The sequence below is a fragment of the Stomoxys calcitrans genome, chromosome 2 (assembly GCF_963082655.1).
Source record: "Stomoxys calcitrans chromosome 2, idStoCalc2.1, whole genome shotgun sequence".
NCBI lineage: Eukaryota > Metazoa > Arthropoda > Insecta > Diptera > Muscidae > Stomoxys > Stomoxys calcitrans.
In genome coordinates this window covers 111,587,471-111,609,710 of record NC_081553.1, presented here as the reverse complement: position 1 = coordinate 111,609,710, position 22,240 = coordinate 111,587,471, and the positions used below count along the sequence as shown (strand labels likewise).

Genomic DNA, 22,240 nt, shown 5'->3' with positions numbered 1-22,240 from the left:
TTTGCCACACTATTAAACTTTGCACAACGAAAAGAATTGTATTCCTAATATCTCTCATTACGCATGACCTTAAGATTTAACTCTATTCTTAAAAAGGCTACATTAGGTGACTTATCTTCTCGACCCCATTTTTCTATTATTTCTACTTCAAATTTTTCAAGATATATTCTAATTTACAGTTTCACAAAAAACTGATCATAATTAACCTACACACAAATCCGTAACATTTTCTTTAGATTGCAGCCTATCTTTTGGGGCGCTGCGAAAAAGTGGCGCTCTTTAAATACTCTCCCATAAAAGAAATTGCATCCATTAAGGCTATATAATTATACACAAACATTTAGTAAAAGTTGAAAAAAGCGGAATGAAACAATAAAATTCAATTGCGGTGTGAAAAAAAATCATTAAGGGGGTGAGGGGAAAGGTGGTGGCTAGATGCCTTTCATGCAAAGGCCTTAAATGGCACATAATTATAAATACTCAGTGAAAAACAGAATACCCCAACAACAAAGCAATCTGGCTACTTAGACAGTGAGAGAAGGGTGAGTGAGAAACATAAGAATGTTTGGTTTTCACAAAGTGTTGTTGTTTTCTTCTTCTTTTCTATGAGAAAAGAAAAGAATCTCCTCCAATTGAAACGGAGGAGCATCATAACGATTTGTAAAAACAATGTTGTAACTCGAGTATTTTCAGAGAGATCATAAAAGACAAGGAAAATGTACATGGATCGAAGGTAGAGACAATTAGAGACTCTTACCATCAGGGTTGCCTTGTCGAGTATTTTCAGAGAGATCATAAAAGACAAGGAAAATGTACATGGATCGAAGGTAGAGACAATTAGAGACTCTTACCATCAGGGTTGCCATGTTGATATATATAAAGCGTTTTAGGCAAATGTATTTGTACAAAAATTTGCTATTTTGGCTTAAATAAAACGTTATACAACACATATAATCTTCTATTATATAAAAATGAAATTGTTGCGCTTTGTTTGTTAGTTTGTTTGTCTGTTCCGTATGGACTCAAAAACGGCTGAACCGATTTTCATAAAATTTTCACAGATGATAGGGTATAGGCCCCCGGTGAAAATAGGGTACTACACTTTATGATATCCGTGGGGGGGGGGGGGGGCGGACCCTCCCCCATACCCAAATTTTCAAAAACACCAGATCTCGGAGAAGCGTGCACCGATTTAAATTTTGTATGGTACCCCAACAACACGAAATTTAAAAAAAAAAAAATTGGGTCAAATGACCTGGGGGAGCGCCCCATCCCAAAACCCACCCGGACGGACGTGTTTACCGATTGGGACAATATGGGTATCAAATTAAAGGTATTTAAGAGTAGAGTACGAACTTGGTATACAAATTTTTCCCAAAGTGTTCGGGGGTCCCCCACCCCAAAAGAAAACCACCCAACAGGACTCTTTCACCGCTTTGGGCAATATAGGTATCAAAAGAAAACTAAATAAAAGCAGAGTACAAATCTGAAATAAAAATTTATTCCTTGGTGTCCGAGGAGGGGCCTCCCCAACCCATTTCGGGAATGAAATTTTGACAAAATTTCTTATAAAAATGAAATTTTGACAAGAAATGTTGACAACATTTTTTATAAAAATGAAATGTTTACAAAATCTTTCATATTAAAATCAATTTGTGTTTGTTTATTTGTTTGTTTGTCTGTTTCATATAGACTCATAAAAAGGGCTGAACCGATTTTCATGAAAATAGGCTACTACATTTTTTGATATCCAAAGGGGGGGACGGACCCTCCCCCTTACCACAATTTTCAAAATCGCCAGATCTCGGAGATGAGTACACCGATTTTAGCCACATTTTGTATGCCACTTTATTGTACCTCAAAAACACAAAATTTTTATAAAATTTTGAGACCAAATAACTAGGGGGACGCCCTATTCGAAAACCCACCCGAACGAACATGTTTACTGACTGGGACAATATGGGTATCAAGTGAAAGGTATTTAAGAGTAGAGTACGAACTTGGTATACAAATTTCAGTGTAAGTGGTCGGCGGTGAAAGAGAAAGGTAATAAAAGCAGAGTACAAATCTGAAATAAAAATTTATTGCTTGGTGTCTGAGGGGCCTCAGTCTCGGGGTGCGGGGGTGTTTTTGGGATTGAGAATTGGGACAATATGGGTGTCAAACGAAAGGTATTTAAGGGTAGAGTACGAACCTGCTAAACAAATTTTCCCCAAAGTGTTCGGGGCGGGGGGCCCCACCCCCAAAAAGCACCCTAACCGGGCTCTTTCACCACTTTGAGCAATATGGGTATCAAATATAATTACCTTACATTCGATATCTATATTGCCCGCCACCCTAACCTCCCAAAAACCCCTCGGCAGGGCTTATTTACCAATTGGGACAATATGGATATCAAATGAAAGTTGTTTGGAAGTTGAGTACACATCTGTTATAAGAATTTGGTCCGGGGTGTCTATGGGGCCTCTCCAACCCCAAAAACCCCTTAAGCGGGCATGAATGTCCAACGTCACAAAATTGGTATCAAATGAAAGGTGTTTGGGAGTTTACTATATTGGAATAGAGTCTGGGACCGGTCCACCCACAAAATACCCTTCAATAGGACGTGTAGTTCGAGCGGGATATCTTATGTTGACATAAGGATACAAGAATTTGCGTCACGTCCAGCGGGACATGTATTTCGCAACAATAAAGGACTGAAATAAATTGTCTTTTGGATCTTAGCGTTGGAGGGAGCGATCCTCTCTTCCCAATAAAAACAATACCAAACTGTCATGTAAGACGACCAAGAATATGTTATACTCAAATGAAAGGATGTATCAGAGGGCAATCCCCTCCCCCTATCTTACCCAAAAAAAAGGAATTAAAAATAATATATGAAGGCCGATCAGTTTGGTAGTAGAGGACACTTTTTACCCTTAAATTGGGATATATTGTTTTGAAATATTGGGTTGCCCAAAAAGTAATTGCGGATTTTTCATATAGTCGGCGTTGACAAATTTTTTCACAGCCTGTGACTCTGTAATTGCATTCTTTCTTCTGTCAGTTATCAGCTTTTACATTTAGCTTGCTTTAGAAAAAAAGTGTAAAAAAAGTATATTTGATTAAATTTCATTCTAAGTTTTATTAAAAATGCGTTTACTTTCTTTTAAAAAATCCGCAATTACTTTTTGGGCAACCCAATATATACAGGAGAACCCGGGGATCTTTAAAAATGTGCTACCCCAAGTGGCAGTTTTGAAATATGATTTTGAATGTATATAACCAAAACAACAACAACAAGTAAAAGCGTGCTAAGTTCGGCCGGGTCGAATCTTATATACCCTCCACCATGGATCGCAATTGTCGAGTTCTTTTCCCGGCATCTCTTCTTAGGTAAAAAAAAGGATAAAAGAAAAGATTTGCTCTGCTATTAGAGCAATATCAAGATATGATCTGGTTTGGACCACAATTAAATTATTTGTTGGAGACCTGTGTAAAATGTCAGCCAATTCGAAAAAGAATTGCGACCTTCGGGGGCTCAAGAAGTCAAATTGAGAGATTGATTTATATGGGAGCTGTATCAGGCTATAGACCTATTTAGACCATAACCAACACGTATGTTGATGGTCATGAGAGGATTTGTCGTACAATTCTTCAGGCAAATCGGATAATAATTGCGCCCTCTAGAGGCTTAAGAAGTCAAGATCGCAGATAGGTTTATATAACAGCTATATCAGGTTATGGACCGATTTGAACCATAATTAGCACAGTTGTTGGTAATCATAACAAAACACCTCATGCAAAATTTCAGCCAAATCGGATAAGAATTGCGCGCTCTAGAGGCTCAAGAAGTCAAGATCCAAGATCGATTTATATGGTAGCTATATCAAAACATGGACCGATGTGGCCCATTTAAATTCCAACCGACCTACACAAATAAGAAGTATTTGTGCAAAATTTGAAGCAGCTAGCTTTACTCCTTCGATAGTTAGCGTGCTTTCGGCAGACTGACGGACGGACAGACAGACGGACGGACTTGGCTAGATCGACTTATAATGTCATGACGGCCAAGAATATATATACTTTATAGGGACTTAGACGCCTATTTCGAGGTGTTACAAACATAATGACGAAATAAGTATACCTCCATCCTATGGTGGAGGGTATACAATTAATAAAGTAATAAACTTAACCTTCAAAAAACCAATGGCCAACATCAGCGTCTGTTCCCCGGTTAGGGGCGGCTGGCGGCGAGCGTCGGATCTTAGAGCAAGCGGCTCGCCACAACGAGGGCTACGTGAGAAATCCCACAAAACTCATGCGGTTGGGGCGCTGGGCCAGTAACCCGCCCCCGGAAAACAGTTATAACTACTATGAGAAACAAAGGAACAGTAAAAACGGACCCCCCAACGTTGACGACCCATGCAAACGAAAAAAGGACTATGATTTGCGGATCTGTATCTGGAGTGTCCGCACTCTTTATAGAGAAGGTGCAGTATACGCGCCTTACAGGAAGTGCGATGGCCCGGGAATGGCGTCACAACAACAGCAAACCGTGACGAACTATACTGTAGCTGCCATAACACGAGGCATAAATTTGGCTGTGGATTTGTCGTTAGTCGGAGACTGAAACATCTTGTCTCCAGCTTTACTCCGGTGGATGAGAGGCTAGCCACAATCCGCATAAAAGCCAAATTCTTCAACATCAGCCTTATTTGTGCTCATGACCCGTAGGACAAGGACGAAAAGGCCAAGGAAATTTTCTACGAGCGCGTAGAGAATAAGACCGCTACCCCGTCCATGATATAAAAATCGTTCTGGGAGATTTTAATGCCAAGATAAGAAAGGAAGACATTTTTGGTCCAACAGTCGGAAAGTTTAGCCTCCACGACACAAGGTCCGATAATGGGGTGAGGCTAATAGATTTCGCCGCGGCAAAAAACATGGTAGTCAAAAAGCTACATGGCTGTCATCCGATCAAAACACGAGGAATCTAAATTGATCACGTTGTGATTGATGGAAGACATTCACCCAGCGTGTTAGATGTACGATCGATCCCTGGAGTGAATATAGATTCGTATCATTACCTTGATGCAGCAAAGGCGAGGATAGTACGAGCTGACACTGCACGGAAGCTGGAGATTGAAAAGCTGCAAACACAACAGATGGCAACGGCAGACTCCACTCGACTGACCCAATTGAAATGTCCCCACCCATAAAATATATTAGAGAGTTAAAGAAGGCGCAGCGGAGCGGGCCCGGTTCGGCTAGTAATATATATAAATTACTGTACGAAATAAAAAAAAACGCGGTATAATAAAAACAAATACAAAGTTTCATCTATGGTCTTATGTGGCAACTCTGCTTCTTGTAACACAACAACAACAACAACAACAACAACAACAACAACAAAACTAATAACAAACCAAAAACAAAGAATAAAGTGAAATGTTTACGAACCATTTAAACGAGTGATTAAGAGTGGCCGCTTTACAATGATGAGATGATGACTACAATAAACAGCAACGCTGAGGGTATTCCAACATTTTCTTTATAACGGCATATCAATGCCAAAACCAGGTGGGTGGATGTGTTAAAGGCTTTTGTTCAGCTTCAACTGGCAAAATGATGACAAAGTAATCCTTTTTTTTACTGTTGACAGATAGAGTGAGAGAGAGTAGGATAGTGAAAGATCTTTGCTCCCCTTTTTGGACACTGGTAATGCGTTAACTGAATTTTTATTGGCTTCAAAAAAAGGGAGAGATTTCCTTTAATGACAAACAAAGTAATGTATGATTTTTTTTCTCTTATGAATAAAATATTTTTGTTTTCACTTTTTTTGTTGTGTAAATTTTTTTAGTTAGCACTCGACAAATAACGGTTTCTTCATCTACTCTCAAGACTGTTGCCATTGGGTTTAATTTTTATTTAAGCCATTTTTTTTTCTTTGTTTGCTCTCAAACCAAACTTTCACAGATGATTTTTAAAACATTTTTCTTTTTACTTTTAAATTGTTGGATGATTGATCAACTTTTTTTGATCAAGCATATAATTGTTGTATATGAGGAATAATTTTGTTATTACATTGGAGTTAAAACTTTAGCGTTTTCAAAAAACTTCACCGTTTGACATCGGTTTTTGCTTTAGCACATTTTTGTTTGATTTTGATTTGCTTTCGGTTTAGCATTGACGGCATATGACGTCAAAATCTGGTAAAACAAGTTGTTGCTTGCTCTCCTCTCAATACCATACAGATTCTTTCTTTTTTACACAAAACACCAAAAACAACAACGATTCTGCTGCCGCCGCTACATTCACATGCACATAACAAAAACCAACAAGAGTTGCCGGGAAATGGCCAATAACATCTCAACATCAAAACATTTCAATTCACCGAAGATTATTTGCTTCTTTTCTTCTATAACATTGCATAGCTTTCAGATTTCCACTAATATTTATAAAAGAAATTCTCTTCTTTCTTTTTTTTGTTAATTCACATCCGTCAGATAAAAATGCAATGCCACCACTGTTTACGTTTGCACTAAATGGTGAAACGAGTCGACGAAATACAACAGAAAAAAAAACAACGCCAGCAAAAATGGTTACTCAAAACCAAAAAACCAGACAACTTTTACCCGAAAAAACGCGAAGAGCGTGGCTCTGTTGTATGCGTTTTGACAATTGTATGACAACTGAAGTGCTCACATTACATGGCAATGGAAAAGAGTCAGCTGACATTTTCAGCGCTGAAAAAAAATCATATGAGGCTCTGTTATGTTCTCCGCTAGACTTCAAAAGTCTGAAATACTCAGAGAGAGTAAGAGTGAGAGAGAGAACATTAGTTAGCCACTTGGTGAAGGCTAACTAACAGCGCTAAAACAAAAATGCTTGCTAGGCTAAATCTGTTAAAGAAATCAGGAGAGGGAGAGAGAGAGAGAGAAAGAGGGCTAGAGAACACAAGCAAGAGCTTAGCACTAAAAACTGTTAAATGAGTCATGCTAACATGCAGATACTTTCGCACACACTCACACCCAACAAAACAAAACGTATCCAACAGATACAATTAACATTTTGTGTGGCTGAATAAGAGCCATGCAAAACTTTCTATTTTTTGTTTTGTCTTTTAAATAACAAAAACAAAAAAAAACGCAACAAAAACCATTGAAGCGCATTAAAACGAGGTTACATATTTATTATTACAATCATTAATATTATAACAGTATGTTTATTTTTGTAGAATTTAAACATTATGTTTCTTCTAGCGACTAAAATTGCACGTAATACTTTCAATGCGGGCATTTACTCTTTCATTTAGGTATCTGTTTCTCTCTCTCTCTCCCTAATTCAGCCGTACATTCATTATCAATCTTTGTGTAAACGTCTCATTTACTCTCTCTCCATATAATTCTCAGCTGCATTACATTCAGGGTTAGGAGTTTTACGACAAGAAACACTGCAGAGATGGGAATGTTAAAAAATTATGGAAGATAATTCTAGAAAGACGGAAGAATATTTAAGAAAAACAGAAGAAAATACTAAAAATATTGTGGAAGGCAATTTAAGAAGAATAAACAATTACAAAATGATTGAAAAACGAGAAGAAAAGTAAGATGCAAAGCTAGGCTGTTTTGTGATTAAAAGCATCGCCATTGGCAAAAATGTGTTTTTTATGTTTTTGTTGGCGCTTAATAGTACCTTGCAAATATTATATTTGTATGTCCATGACACTATGGACATACACCTAAGTCAGTAATCGGCTTGTTGTATGCTTTAAATACAAAAAAAGTAACCTCGAAAAAAAAACTAAGTAAGGAATTTCGTGCTACTTACAAAATCCTGAATTGTTTTCAATGCCATTCCCCTGGCATCTGTTAGACGCGAAAGCCGGGCAATGACAAAGGAAATGCTCCAACGTCTTATCATCTTCCACGCATGCCGTACACATGCTACCACTTGCCGCACCGATTTCACATAAGTGAGCTCGTAGTCCTATGTGTCCCGTCATAATACCAATAGCTATACTGACCTCCTTCTTACTTCCTTTCAGTAATAGCCTCGTCTTCTCACGATCTAGATCCCCCCATAAGATTTTTTGCATTTAATAATGCAATAAAATGAAAAGTGTTTGCTTGCTAAGCCAAGAATTCGGCAATTAAAACTCTTAATTGAAAAAATTGCATTCTTATATTCCATACATAGATAACGGTTCCTTAATTCTATTTTATTTTCTATAGTCATTCTTAGAAATACATATTGCATTTTGTAAACAATCATTAGTTCTAAACAGCTGTCTAGTGCCAAACAGCTGATTCATCTCAGAGTATACTCATGAAGGCATCGATCATTTCGATAACACCACACAAGAAACTTTAGGAGATTTCTCAATTTAGGGAAGGAAGAGTAGAAACCCAGAGGGTTAAATAAAATAACAGGTAAGGTTAGGTTAAAGTGGCAGTCTACCATCAGACTCACATAGAAGTTTCGTCCATTGTGATACCACAGGAACAGAAGAAGGAAGATGCCTTTTAGTTCCTACTGTTGAACCATCCAAAAAGATTTTAAAAGCCCAACAACTTGGGAATGATCACATCCGCTAAATCAAACATGTTTTCAAAGAAATGAGAACCTAAAGTGGAACTCCTTCTGACTGCTAGTGTGGGACACACACAAAGATGGTATTCTATTGTGTATTCTTCTTCGATGTCCTCACAGCTTCTGCAAAAGTCGTTGCTAGCTACCTCTGACAGCATGTTTTCCGATTAGACAGTGACCTGTCATGACGCACACAATGACTGAAGCGTTTGTCCTAGCCAGTGACAGCAAAGCGGTAGACATCTTCAAGTCTAGATTAGAATAGATTAAGAAATTTCTAAATTACAGTCAAAAGTTTTTGAACATCAATGTCTGGATTACAAATCCAGAGTTTGGTGGATCAACATAATTTGATGACTTCATTTTTCCTGCTCCCATGAAAGAGAGCTGCTGCAGTGACCTGCTGCCGCTAAGAATTAGGTGAATGTCTATGGAGGCCACCGTAGCACAGATGTTAGCATGTCCACCTATGTCGCTAAATGCCTGGGTTCGAATTCCTGGCGAGAGCATCAGAAAAAATTTTCAGCGGTGGTTTTACTACTCCTAATGCTAGCAACATTTGTGAGGTACTATGCCATGAAGAACTTCTCTCCAAAGAGTTGTCGTACTGCGGCACACCGTTCGGACTCGGCTATAAAAAGGAAGCCCCTTATCATTGAGCCTTAACATGAATCGGTCCTTAGTGCAAAATTTGCCCAAGAACATTCTGTTCGGGAAAGTGACGAGTTAGTCGTGGTTCTACAGTACCTGCTACAGAAACAGGGGTTTACAATAAGAGCGCTACAAGGTTTTTTTTTTAGTAAAATAAAAACGATTTTGGATATGAATGAAATTCTTTATTCCAGCGAAAATACGTTTGTTGCTATTATGAATGGAACTCCATATCTTTCCATGACCACCACGGGCTCGCTTGTAGAAATCCAGACGCTGAACACAATTTTTGACGGTTTTCACGCATAAATCGGCCGATACTGATTTCATTTTCGATATTGGTACGAAGCTCATCAATCGTCACTGGCTTGTTGGCATAAACCGTAGACTTGACGTACCCCACAGGAAATAGTTTAACGGCGTCAAATTGCCAGACCGAGGCGGCCAATCAATTGGACTACTTCGTGAGATAACACGTTCTCCAAACTTGGTTTCCAATAAATTGATTGTGACATTCGCTCTGTGGCTTGTGGCTCTGTCCTGTTGGAACCACATGTCCTCCAAGTCCATATCATCCAATTGGGGCTAAGAATATTCTGTCATCAATGAATGGTAGCGTTCCCCTTTCACATTAACGTGCCGGTCTTTATCATCACGGAAGAAGACGGGCCCAATGACGCCGTCGGCCCATAAACCGCACCAAAACGTAATTTTTTCGGTATGCAATGATGACTCATGGTGCACGTATGGATTGCTGTCTGACCAATAACGGATATTTTGCTTATTGTCGAAGCCATTCAACCAGAAATGAGCTTCATTGCTGAAGATGATTTTTCGATGAAAACGATGACTGACTCCGAATATCGGTGGCAAATTTGAATCATTTCGCGTCACCACAGGATACGCTCATAGGGAAAAGTCTGCTGATAAAAGCATGCTCTTTCTGATGACCGTAAGTAGTTGATTTTGTAGCTATTGCAACAATAGTTATGCTGCTACAACAAAATGTTTGCAATTTCAGAACAGCAGGCCGACTACTTAATTACACTGAAGAAAATGTTTGTAAAAGTGCAAATATGCACATGAACATTCCATAAAGGAACAGGGGCAGAAAAGGTTTAGGTCATCTCAATTAATCTGTGACAAAAAAGCAAAATATTTATGTGAAGCAAAATACCAGTCTGTTGTAAGACATGTGTGGTGATTTAGGGATCATGAACATTTGATTAAGAATTAATCGCTTAACTTAAGGCCAAATGGAACAAAGCCGTCCTTCCTTAAACACACTTATGTGGCCAAAGAAGAAAAATACGAATGCACTGTTCAACCTATGGCTTATGTATGGCAAATACGCATGAAACAAAGTCGTCCGTCTAGGCAAGGATTTCTTCTCATAACGTACGTTTGTAGAAACTGTATCATTTGCTCTTGCACAAGAGGCGGCAGAAATAATTCCGAAACTCCAGATTCAAAAGGTACATGAGTTAGATAACAACGAAGCAAGCAATGGTGAAATTAAAACTAAAATACAAAAAATGTATAATCTGCAACAGAGGGCACGCGATTAACAACCTCGGTTACTAGCCGCTTCACTCGGAAACCTTAGGTCTATTGTATTCGCCCTAGAATATGGTAGAACAGAAAATGAAGACGGAATAAAAACTCGATATCCTCTCTTTAACTCTTTCCCTAGGGTCCTAAATCATACAAATCGGTTCAGTAGATAAAAAATTACGGCCCAGAAGACTGGAGAAGTCAAAGTGGTCAACTTTGATACCCTGTATTAAATGTATGTTCATAGCAGCAGCACTTTTTTGAAAGCCTATGTCCTCCTCTAAAAATGTCTTGAACATTTGTACCGCTAAGATCAACAGATAAAAAGTCCCACCATGCCATCTCACCCGCGTAGGTGACGAACTTCATCCTCTTTTTTTTGGAAGAACCCAAAATCCTCTTGATAACCAGAACCCAAAAAAGAGAGAATAAAACCCTTCCTTGCGAAATTCCTCTATTCACAATCTAATCAAGCCCTCCACTAGTAATGCGTAGATAATCTGACCTTTCAGGATCGTATCAATCGAATTCTTGTGTTGAAGAATTGCTCTCCAGTTGATTCTCGTTATTCCACTGTCCCTCTGTAGTCGGATTTGCCTCACCGTCAAATCTTCATCATCGAATTTTTGTGTTGGAGAATTGCTCTCCAGTTGATTTTCGTTATTCCACTCTCCCTCTGTGGTTGGATTTGCCTCACCGTCAAATCTTCAAAGGTTAGGTCAAGCCCTTAGATACGCTTTCTTCGTGTTTTTACTTTTGAGTTGTTCTTACCTCGTGGTTGCCTTTCATTCGACACATCATGACCCAGTGTACACTGTGTTGTGAGAACAAACCTCCATTGTCCGGTCGCTCATTAGCTCTCTGGTCGGTTGCCGACCCATTTCGAGATCCTGGACAAGACATGGCGATATAATGTGTTCTCACAAATGGAGAGGATTCCTGTTTCGCGTCAACTGTAGGTCGCCACCCTTCAGAAGATTGAGCTAGGATTATACACTCACAGAATTTTGTTAGTAAAAATAGCAAAAAATATAGGCAGCAGTAATTTTCTGCTAAAACAAAAATCATTCTCTGCTGTTTTTAGATTAAAAGTCGATTTTAGACTCCAAATGTCGAAAGTAATTTAGAAACTTGTTTATCTTTTAATTTTGAAGGTTTTTAAAAAACTATATGATAAAATTGTATATAATTTAATATTTTTAATGATTTCAAAGAACAGCAGACAAAATGTCTTCTGAAAATATATTTGTCTTTAAACAAAAAGTAACTCCCACAATTGCCAAAAAATATTCATTAATATATAGGAAGTGCTTTAACTACTGCTTGGATGTTGTAAAATTTTAAACTCTTTCCTTCAATGTTTAAACATTTTTAATTTAAAATCAGCAGACAGTGTTTGCTGACATCAGCAAACTTATTTTTCTAAGTATGGGGATCTCCAGTTACTCATCCGACGGGCTCAAATCCCCCATCATGACTGTTTGAACACCCTAAAGACTAAGTGCGATGTCTATCTCATTGTCCCTCTATTACTACACTTGTCAGATACGCTATATTGCGCAGCTATCTTCCTTTTTAGCGTATCCTGCAGGATAGAAGACTCCGCCCGTAGTGACTCACTTATTGTAAAATTGAGAGGAGTCGCGCATGCTCTTTTAAGCAGGCCAACTACGGACAGGGTGAGGATTAAACTTTCGGGGTGGGGATTGTAGTTTCAAATGGATGGGTCGAAAGTTCTGAGACCACGTGAGTGGTCTCTCGTTAGACATATCTAAATAAGCCTCGTTATTGTTATTGTTCTGGTCCCACGAATGTGAACGTTAAATTAATGATCTATAGTTTCTTCTTCCTCAACAACGCCGCAGCTTCTACATAAATCATTACTTACGACCTCACGTCTATCAGGCTTTCTTAGTTTTCTTGATCTTTAACTTGTTCTTACTAAATGCTGGTAGGTGGTTTAAACTAAAACTCACAGGCGAAGTGGCTTTGCATTAGCGATCGTGTTCCGGGACAGTTACGGAGGATCAATTGTCTATGATTTTCACCAGTGAGGGCGAACAGTGCGAAATTCTTGGAAGCCTATTTGTATTCGTTTATACTATTTTGATTGTTATGCAATTAAGCGGAAGAGACGTGGAGTGTATGTAACGTCATCTGTTTGAAGGATTATACCATAATGGTAGGCGCCAGCATTAAACACATCTACGGTTGCCCTGTAATTATTTGTGTACCGCGATTATGGGTTTCGTGTGTTCTTTACCAATAGAAGATATCAAGAAGTTTGGAATAATTCGTCAATCACATATGAAAATGTATTTAAGGTACCCGGATTCAAAGAGCCGCAATCAACCAAGCTTGTGAGATTCAACTCAAGGTCTCTTTCACATTCTATAGACTAGAGACCATCGTGGGTTTCTCTATTTACATTTGCCCAATTGTTATTGTTATTTTTAATATATTCTGGCAATACTGTTTTTTACTCATGTACGTACTTCTATGGAGTAATTACAAGCATCTATACTTTCATTATTGCGATATTGCACCGAATTTTAAAAAATTAAACTGCTATGCAATGTCATTATTTATTGCCCTTAATTCTTCTTTTTAATTGTTTACATTCATCCCTCTCTTTTATTAATTAAACATCCCTCTTTTTTTGAAAACCGCAGAACAAATGTTGCCATTAGGCAACCCGCATCATACATAGCCTGACCGATAACTACGAACATAATACTGCAGTATGTACTTCATTTTGACAAAGTGCAAGTAACGAGTTCGAGTACTACTCTCAAATTGCATGAAACAGAAACATAAACAACAACAACAGCCGCAGCCGCAGCGGCAGCGACCGGGATAATACTTGGTGGCTGACTGTTAATTTTTGAGATCTTTAAAATTGATTTGTAAACAAAATCCCAAAATGAAAACGAAATTGATTACATTCATTTATTTCCTTGACAGCGGCAGAGAGGGTGAGGGAGAGAGAGCTACATGGTGGGAGAGAGTGCAATGATCTAAAGAAGAAGAAGTAGACAACACCAAAAACAATAATAACAGAAACATTGAATGCCATACCCATGTAAAATACATACCTATAAGTAGGAAAAAACTCACAGGGCCAAACACACATTCAAACATACCCTCAATATCACACAAAACACGGCCACGTGTTAAAATGCCGACGCCAAGAGAAATGCAAGATGCTTTTGAATGCATAGACAGAATTACATACACTCTTACATACACACAACCAATGGACCGAAGATATCAAAGTGACTATGCATGCATTAAAAAGTGCGTGAGGTTTTTGGCCTCGAGTCCTAATCAAACTTGAATGCCACAAATCCTAAGATTGAAAATTCAAACACACATACGATGCACACCCATACGTAGCTCTAGCTACGCAGCTATATTTAGTACGATAGATATTCAATTAAAATGTTGATAAGGTCACTAGGTGTCAAGCGCATATATATCCCTTTCACACGCCGTTCTTCGTCTTGTTGTTGTGGTTCGCTTTTGTTGGTTTATTTGGTTATGTCCGATAATTCTCTCGATTGTTAAACAAACAAAACAAAACGCATTGCAATCGGCTCCCAACAAAAACAGAGTGAAGGGCCAGCTATTTAAACATGCTCTATCGCATGCATACATAAAGTGCTTTGGCGTTAGGAGGGTGGGAGGGGCGAATCCAGCAGAAAACAAAAACTTTATTTAGTGTTTATCGCTGAAGTTAATATGGTTTTTGTATGCCTTTTATTTATATAGACTATTATGTACAGTAATACTGAATGGAAGTTTCTTGATTTTCATAGTACCATATCCTTGACAACTGGATTCTTGATATGAAACAAGTAAGGAAAGGCGTCGCCGACCGAAATATTGAATATAACCTTGTATGGTTTTCTTACGATATGACCTAAATTTAAGGCTGTGGTAATAGGCCATATCGGATGAAAAATAGGTAATGGAGTTTAGTCTAAATCTGCACACATAATTGAACGTCAAATAAGACACCTTACGCCAAATTTTGTTAAGATAGGACCAAATGTGTGGCTTCTGCAGTCTTAAAGCCCATATCGGTAAAAAAAATATCGGGCTTTCCGTTAAGAAAATGACATTTTTATCGGCTTGAAGTACAATCAAAACATTCATAAATGGATGTCGACGTTCATATGACCACGGCAGGCACATTTGCATCTGTCAATACATTCGACCCAATTTTCGATGTCGCGGTCACACAATTCAGCCGAAACGGTCGCTATTTCCCGTCCAATGTTGGCTCCGAGCTCTTCCAACATAGTCGGTTTGTTGGCATAGACCAATGAATTGAAGTAGGTTAGATTAGGTTTAAGTGGCAGTCTGCCATCAGACTCACTTAGACGTTTTCGTCCATTGTGATACCACAAGAACAGAAGAAAGAAGATGCCTTCTAGTTCCTACCGTTGAATCATCCAGATCGCTTAAAACCCCAAATAACTTGGGAATGTTCACATCCGCTAAATCAGAAAGGTTCTCAAAGAAATGAAAACCTAAAGTGGAACTCCTTCTGACTGCTAGTGCGGGACACACACACAGAAGGTGTTCTATAGTCTCTTCTGTTTTCTGTTTTAGCCAATGACAGCAAAGCGGTAGACCTCTTCAAGTCTGGATTAGGCCACATAGTTTTGGAATGCTCACAGCCCCCTCTTTGTGACCATCTATCATTCGTTGTTCTTCGGGCCTGGTCCGAGGCATACCCATAGATTCCAGTATCCCTGGAATGTGTAGGGTAGTTCCTAGTCTCGCAAGCTCATCCGTTTTGCAATTCCCTGGGATATCTCTGTGGCCCGGCACCCAGAGCAGGTGAATTTCGAACTTTTCAGCTATCTCGTTGAGAGATCTGTGTTCAGAAATACTTTCTCCAGGGATTTTTTGGCTGCCTGGCGGTCTGAGAAGAAATTTATGCCAATCGGCGTAATGATTTTATATCTTAGCCATTCCACCACTTTCTTAATTGCAAGGATCTCTGCTTGATACACACTGCAGTGGTCGGGTAACCTTGTCGACGTGACCAGTTCCAGATCTTTAGAGTACACCCCAAAGCCCACCTGTTCGTCTAGTTTGGAACCATCCGTATATGTAACTTCTGTTACCAGGAATATCGTAGTTCCAATCGGTTCTATCAGGAATAATGGTAGAGTACTTTTTATCAAAAAGCGGCTCAGGCTGGGTTTAGTCCACACTGCCTGGAACATCGGATATTGTATCAAGGATAACACCGTAACCGTAGCCGCCACATGGCCAATGAGAAAGCTCCCTTAACCTCAGGGCAGCGGTCGCTTCAATTTGTCTAGCCACATTGTTCAGAGGCATAAGATGTAGCATTAAATTCATTGCAACAGATGGTGTCGTCCTCAGTGCGGCTGTGATGCACAAACAAGCCATCCATTGAATCCGGTTAAGTATTGAGCGGTAGGTGGATTTTTTAAGCGTCGTCCACCAGACCACAACACCATATAGCATTATAGGTCTGACAACTGCAGTATATACCCAATGCATGAAACGCAGTCTAGTCCCCCAACTTTTGCCAATGACTCTCTTGCATGTGTATACGGCAAGAGTGGCCTTTCTTGCCCTTTCCAAATGTTGAAATTGAAGTTCAGTTTCCTGTCCAGCAAAACACCCAGGTATTTTGTGCTTTCTGTAAATGGAACATTCTCTTCAGCTAAGCAGACAGGATCCACTGTAGGCAACTTGTATCTCCTGCTAAAAAAAACTACTTCTGTCTTGCACGGATTCATACCTAGATCACTTTCGTTACCCACTTTGCTGTTGCACGTAGAGCTTCCTGAAATATATCTCTTAGAGTGCTGGGAAACTTTCTCCTAACCGCTAAACGCAATTGCCACGTCATCAGCATACGCGACCACTTTTACGCCTTTTTCTTCCAGAGACAATAATATAGTGTTAATGGCTATATTCCATAGTAGAGGATACAGTACACCTCCTCGAGGTGTTCCTCTCCTGACCCATCCTTTAAGATCCACAGATCCCATGCCCCCCGAAATGTATCTTTTAGTAAGCTATTAAGAAACTTTCTAACGGTAGAGTTGATGCCTAGAAACTCCAACTCCTTCATGGTTGACATCGGTTCTACATTATTGAAAGCATAAATTGAAGTAGTCCAAAAGAAAATTTTTTAGAGGCGCCAAATCGCACAAACGCGGCGACCAATCAACTGGACAATTTCTTGAGATAATCCGCTCATTAAACTTATTCTTCAATAAAGTGTAAAGTGTGCTGTGTGGCTCTGTTCTGTTGAAACCACATGCCGTCCAGGTCCATATCTTCCTATTCAGGACAAAAATAAACAGTGATCATGTTGTGGTAGCGTTGGCATCGTCGATGAAGAAGTATGGGCCAATGACGCGGCCGGGATGCAAACCACGCCGAATAGTTATAGTTATTTTTCTGGATGAGGTGTTGATGCTTGAAGCAATAGTTGCAAATTTTGCCCATGAACATTCCGCTAAGGAACAGGGGAAAACTTCTCATATGTCAATGAGTACCGTCAGATTCAAGCTCAATGATAAGGGGTCTCCTATTTGTAGCCGAGTCCGAACGGCGTGCCGCAGTGCGACACCTCTTTGGAGAGAAGATTTACATGGAATAGTACCTCACAAATGTTGCCAGCATTAGGAGGGGAAAACCACCGCTGAAAATTTTTCCTGATGGTCTCATCAGCATTCGAACCCGGTCGTTTAGAGTAATAGGCGGACATGGCGGACATGGCTCTGCGCTACGGTGGCCTCTTGAAGCACATGTGGATTTTCACCTGATCAATGACGCTTTGTTTTTGGCTTATTTATGAACCCATAAAGTCAAAAATGCGCCTGAGTCACATAGTGGGATAGAGTCGAACCAAAACTAGTAAAAAATATGCCATTTGAGAACTCTTTGAAATTAGAAATAGTTAGAGCTAACGTTTTATGGAGATCATGTGCAAAATTTCAAGGCTCTAAGTGGTCCTGGCACCTCTTTTTCCTTTTCAAAGGCTCCGTCCGATTTTTACCTTTCTTTTTTTGTTCAACTCTCTTGTTAAACAAAGAATCACTATTTTGAATGGATTAATGGAAAAAAATGTTTACAATTAAGTACCCAGGAAAATTAACATCTACACGAATTTAAAGTAGGTTACCATCACATGTTTTTCCATTGATTATTTTTGTTTTGTTTCTTGTTTGTGGTGCATCTTCATCATTTCCATGGCTCACAACATCGAAATGATTTTCATTTTCAGATCGATTGGAATTCATCACTGCTTCGGCCTACTCCGGCAGCTGGTGATGCTAAAGCAAAAACTTTGTAGAAAAAAAGTGAAAATTAGAACACGATGATGCGTTTTGTTGTTTTCGCTACATTCTGCAACTCTAGCCTACTTGCATCACTTAATCAATGCAGGTCACAGAGTTAAAGGCGTGCTGATGTGATTCTTCAATGAATCCAGAAATATGCATGAGTAGATTACCTCTTGTGTGTGGTTTACACGAACTAGTTCAGGTTAATTTAAGATTGATGACTTTAGCATGGGAACAAATGAAGAGGAATTGCTCCGGCTGCAAGAGATTGTTCGAAAGGAACTTTGGCTGGTGAGTAAACAAACTAAAGGGAATATCAAGAGCATCAGAGGTTGTACCACATAGGGGTTGTGGGAAAACGTTCCGCTAAAGGGAATATTAAAAAATTATTAAATTTAAACGTTACATAATTCAAATTGAGCATAAAGAACATGAGCTCTATGTATGAATCTCGTTTTAAGATTTCCCCTTTGTAATAAGTGTCGCAAAAGCAACCCCATAACTTCTCCTGTGTGGTCTTTACACAAAAAAGGCTTAATAAAATAAATGACCTTGCCCTTGCCTCACTCTCTGACCAAGGTCAAGAAAGATAAGAAAGTTTAGTGTGGCAAAAGCGTCTTAAAATAAATCAGAAAGAGAAATGAAAACACGCAACCCAAACTGATAACCAAGGAATAAATGAAAGCTAACTTTTTATTTATTTACTTATTGCCATACAAGAATAAATAAAACTTTCAAACGAGTGCATATGAACTCGGCAAACAGATAATGTACTGAAAGTTTAACGTCAGTTACTATATGACATGTAATAGGGCCAAAGAAAGCAAAACAGCATACCAAATAGAATAAACAAAACAAAAAGAAACAATAGAGACCAACTGTTACACCTATGTGTATCCAATACCAGTTGTTCACAAATATACATTTTTCACACTTAAGAATTTTTGTCGACATTTTTGTCAAACTTTGATTTTAAAGGAAAATTTTGGGAATTTTAATTATTATAAAGAAATTTTCACAGGCAAAATTTACTAAAGAAATTTTCACAGTGAAAATTTACTAAAGAAATTTTCACAGTGAAAATTTACTAAAGAAATTTTCACAGTGAAAATTTACTAAAGAAATTTTCACAGTGAAAATTTACTAAAGAAATTTTCACAGTGAAAATTTACTAAAGAAATTTTCACAGTGAAAATTTACTAAAGAAATTTTCACAGTAAAAATTTACTAAAGATATGTTCACAGTGAAAATTTACTAAAGAAATGTCCACAGTGAAAATTTACTAAAGAAATGTTGACAGTGAAAATTTACTAAAGAAATTTTCACAATGAAAATTTACTAAAGAAATGTTCACAGTGAAAATTTACTAAAGAAATGTTCACAGTGAAAATTTACTAAAGAAATGTTCACAGTGAAAATTTACTAAAGAAATGTTCACAGTGAAAATTTACTAAAGAAATGTTCACAGTGAAAATTTACTAAAGAAATGTTCACAGTGAAAATTTACTAAAGAAATGTTCACAGTGAAAATTTACTAAAGAAATGTTCACAGTGAAAATTTACTAAAGAAATGTTCACAGTGAAAATTTACTAAAGAAATGTTCACAGTGAAAATTTATTAAAGAAATGTTCACAGTGACAATTTACTAAAGAAATGTTCACAGTAAAAATTTACTAAAGAAATGTTCACAGTGAAAATTTACTAAAGAAATGTTCACAGTGAAAATTTACTAAAGAAATGTTCACAGTGAAAATTTACTAAAGAAATTTTCACAGTGAAAATTTACTAAAGAAATTTTCACAGTGAAAGTTTACTAAAGAAATGTTCACAGTGAAAATTTACTAAACAAATGTTCACAGTGAAAATTTACTAAAGAAATGTTCACAGTGAAAATTTACTAAAGAAATGTTCACAGTGAAAATTTACTAAAGAAATGTTCACAGTGAAAATTTACTAAAGAAATGTTCACAGTGAAAATTTACTAAAGAAATGTTCACAGTGAAAATTTACTAAAGAAATGTTCACAGTGAAAATTTACTAAAGAAATGTTCACAGTGAAAATTTACTAAAGAAATGTTCACAGTGAAAATTTACTAAAGAAATGTTCACAGTGAAAATTTACTAAAGAAATGTTCACAGTGAAAATTTACTAAAGAAATGTTCACAGTGAAAATTTACTAAAGAAATGTTCACAGTGAAAATTTACTAAAGAAATGTTCACAGTGAAAATTTACTAAAGAAATTTTCACAGTAAAAATTTACTAAAGATATGTTCACAGTGAAAATTTACTAAAGAAATTTTGCACAGTGAAAATTTACTAAAGAAATTTTGCACAGTGAAAATTTACTAAAGAAATTTTGCACAGTGAAAATTTACTAAAGAAATTTTGCACAGTGAAAATTTACTAAAGAAATTTTGCACAGTGAAAATTTACTAAAGAAATTTTGCACAGTGAAAATTTACTAAAAAAAATTGCAAAGTGAAATTTTACTAAAAAAATTTGCACAGTGAAAATTTGCTAAAGAAATTTTTCACAGTGAAAATTTAAAGAAATTTTGCACAGTAAAAATTTAAAGAAATTTTGCACAGTGAAAATTTACTAAAGAATTTTTCAAAGAAAATTTAGTTGACGTTTGATATATGGAAAATTTTGAAAACATTTTCTTTTTTCAATTTTAAAATAGACTTTAAAATTAAAAATTGTTACTATAATTTTTTTTATTTCATCGATATTTTATGATTTGTAATACTTACAATGTGATTGATGTGTGGGTCTCTCAAACATTACTGTGAGAAACTTTACATTTGGCGTTTCACACTTGCGTCATAATTAGAAGTATCCACTTAAACTAACAAATAGTCCCATTTGGATTGAAATATGAAACAGCAAAGCAATGAGCCATAACATTACAATGCAATATTTAAAATCGAGCAAGGCCATCTAAAACAAACGATTTTGATGATTTGTACCTAGGATTTTCATAGATTCCAAGAGAAACTGTGAATACAACGTTTCAACAATCACAGCGCCATTACATATATTTGGGTACTGGTTGTAAACATTTTTGTAATTCGTCAGTAATGTCATATATAAGTGGTAAATATTTAGACTAAAATAAGCAAACACATGGTTACTGTGGCTCAAAGCATACACATGAAATATTTATGAATTGTCTTAAAACGTTCTTGGACAAACCTTTTTCAGTATTTTAAAAAAATCGTAATCTCCAAAAAACAAATAAGCGGACGAACTTACTACGGTACTGGTGGAGGGTTGCTACCTTAAAATCGCGTCTACCAACGAAAAGTTTTTGGAGTCCTATTGTCTGTGGAACGCTTAATTTCTTTCCAGAAACAATTTCTTCTTCAGACCTTATAATTTTAATAATTCAAAGATGTAACTGCCAGTGCTACTAACATTGTGTCGCTCGATTCGTTCGTTAACCCATCGAAATCAGCTGATTTGAGAAGAGACAAATATATATCTAAAACTGAACAAATTTTTATGAAATTAATTAGTCATCAGAAGAGTTATAAGAGAAACTTTAGTGCCAAATTTTATGAAGATCGGTTAACAAATTACCAAATTATCGAGTTTTATTCAAAATCGGACGAAAATATATATGGGAGCTATATCTAAATCTGAACCGATTTCCATTTAATTTAATAGAAAAACCGGGAGTCATAAGGGAATCCTTTGTGCCAATTTTCCTGTGAATCGGTTAACACATGAAAAAATTATTGCAATACTGATCCAAATCGGACCAACTTATATACGGGAGCTATATCTAAATCTAAACCGATTTCCATTAAATTCGCCAAAAATGTCGCGACTTTTAAGAAAATCCTTCGTGCAAAATTTCGTGAGAATCGGTTTACAAAAGACGATATAATATGGGAGCTATGTCAAAATCTGAACCGATTTCTATGAAATTCACCAATAATGTCGAGACTTTTAAGAAAACTCTTCGTGAAAAAATTCGTGAGAACCGGTTCACAAATGTTGATATAATTGCAATTTTAGTCCAAATCGGACGAACATATATATGGGAGCTATATCCAAATCTGAACCGATTTCTATGAAATTTACCCAAAATGCCGCTATATGTAAGAAA

General features: G+C 37.3%; 1 protein-coding gene across 5 annotated transcripts in view; it reads right to left on the bottom strand.

The window, feature by feature from the left end:
- LOC106091264 (bromodomain-containing protein DDB_G0270170) overlaps positions 1–22,240 on the bottom strand; it is a 460,861-nt gene that overhangs the window by 389,689 nt on the left and 48,932 nt on the right. Inside the window, exon 1 of one of the 5 annotated variants that reach the window (XM_059362548.1) lies at positions 5,443–6,672. The exons of the other annotated variants lie outside the window; for them this stretch is intronic. Coding sequence (XP_059218531.1) covers positions 5,443–5,445 — 3 coding nt within the window. The 5' untranslated portion in view covers positions 5,446–6,672. Of the gene's footprint in view, positions 1–5,442; positions 6,673–22,240 lie in introns of those variants that run through there. 5 annotated transcript variants of the gene reach the window in all.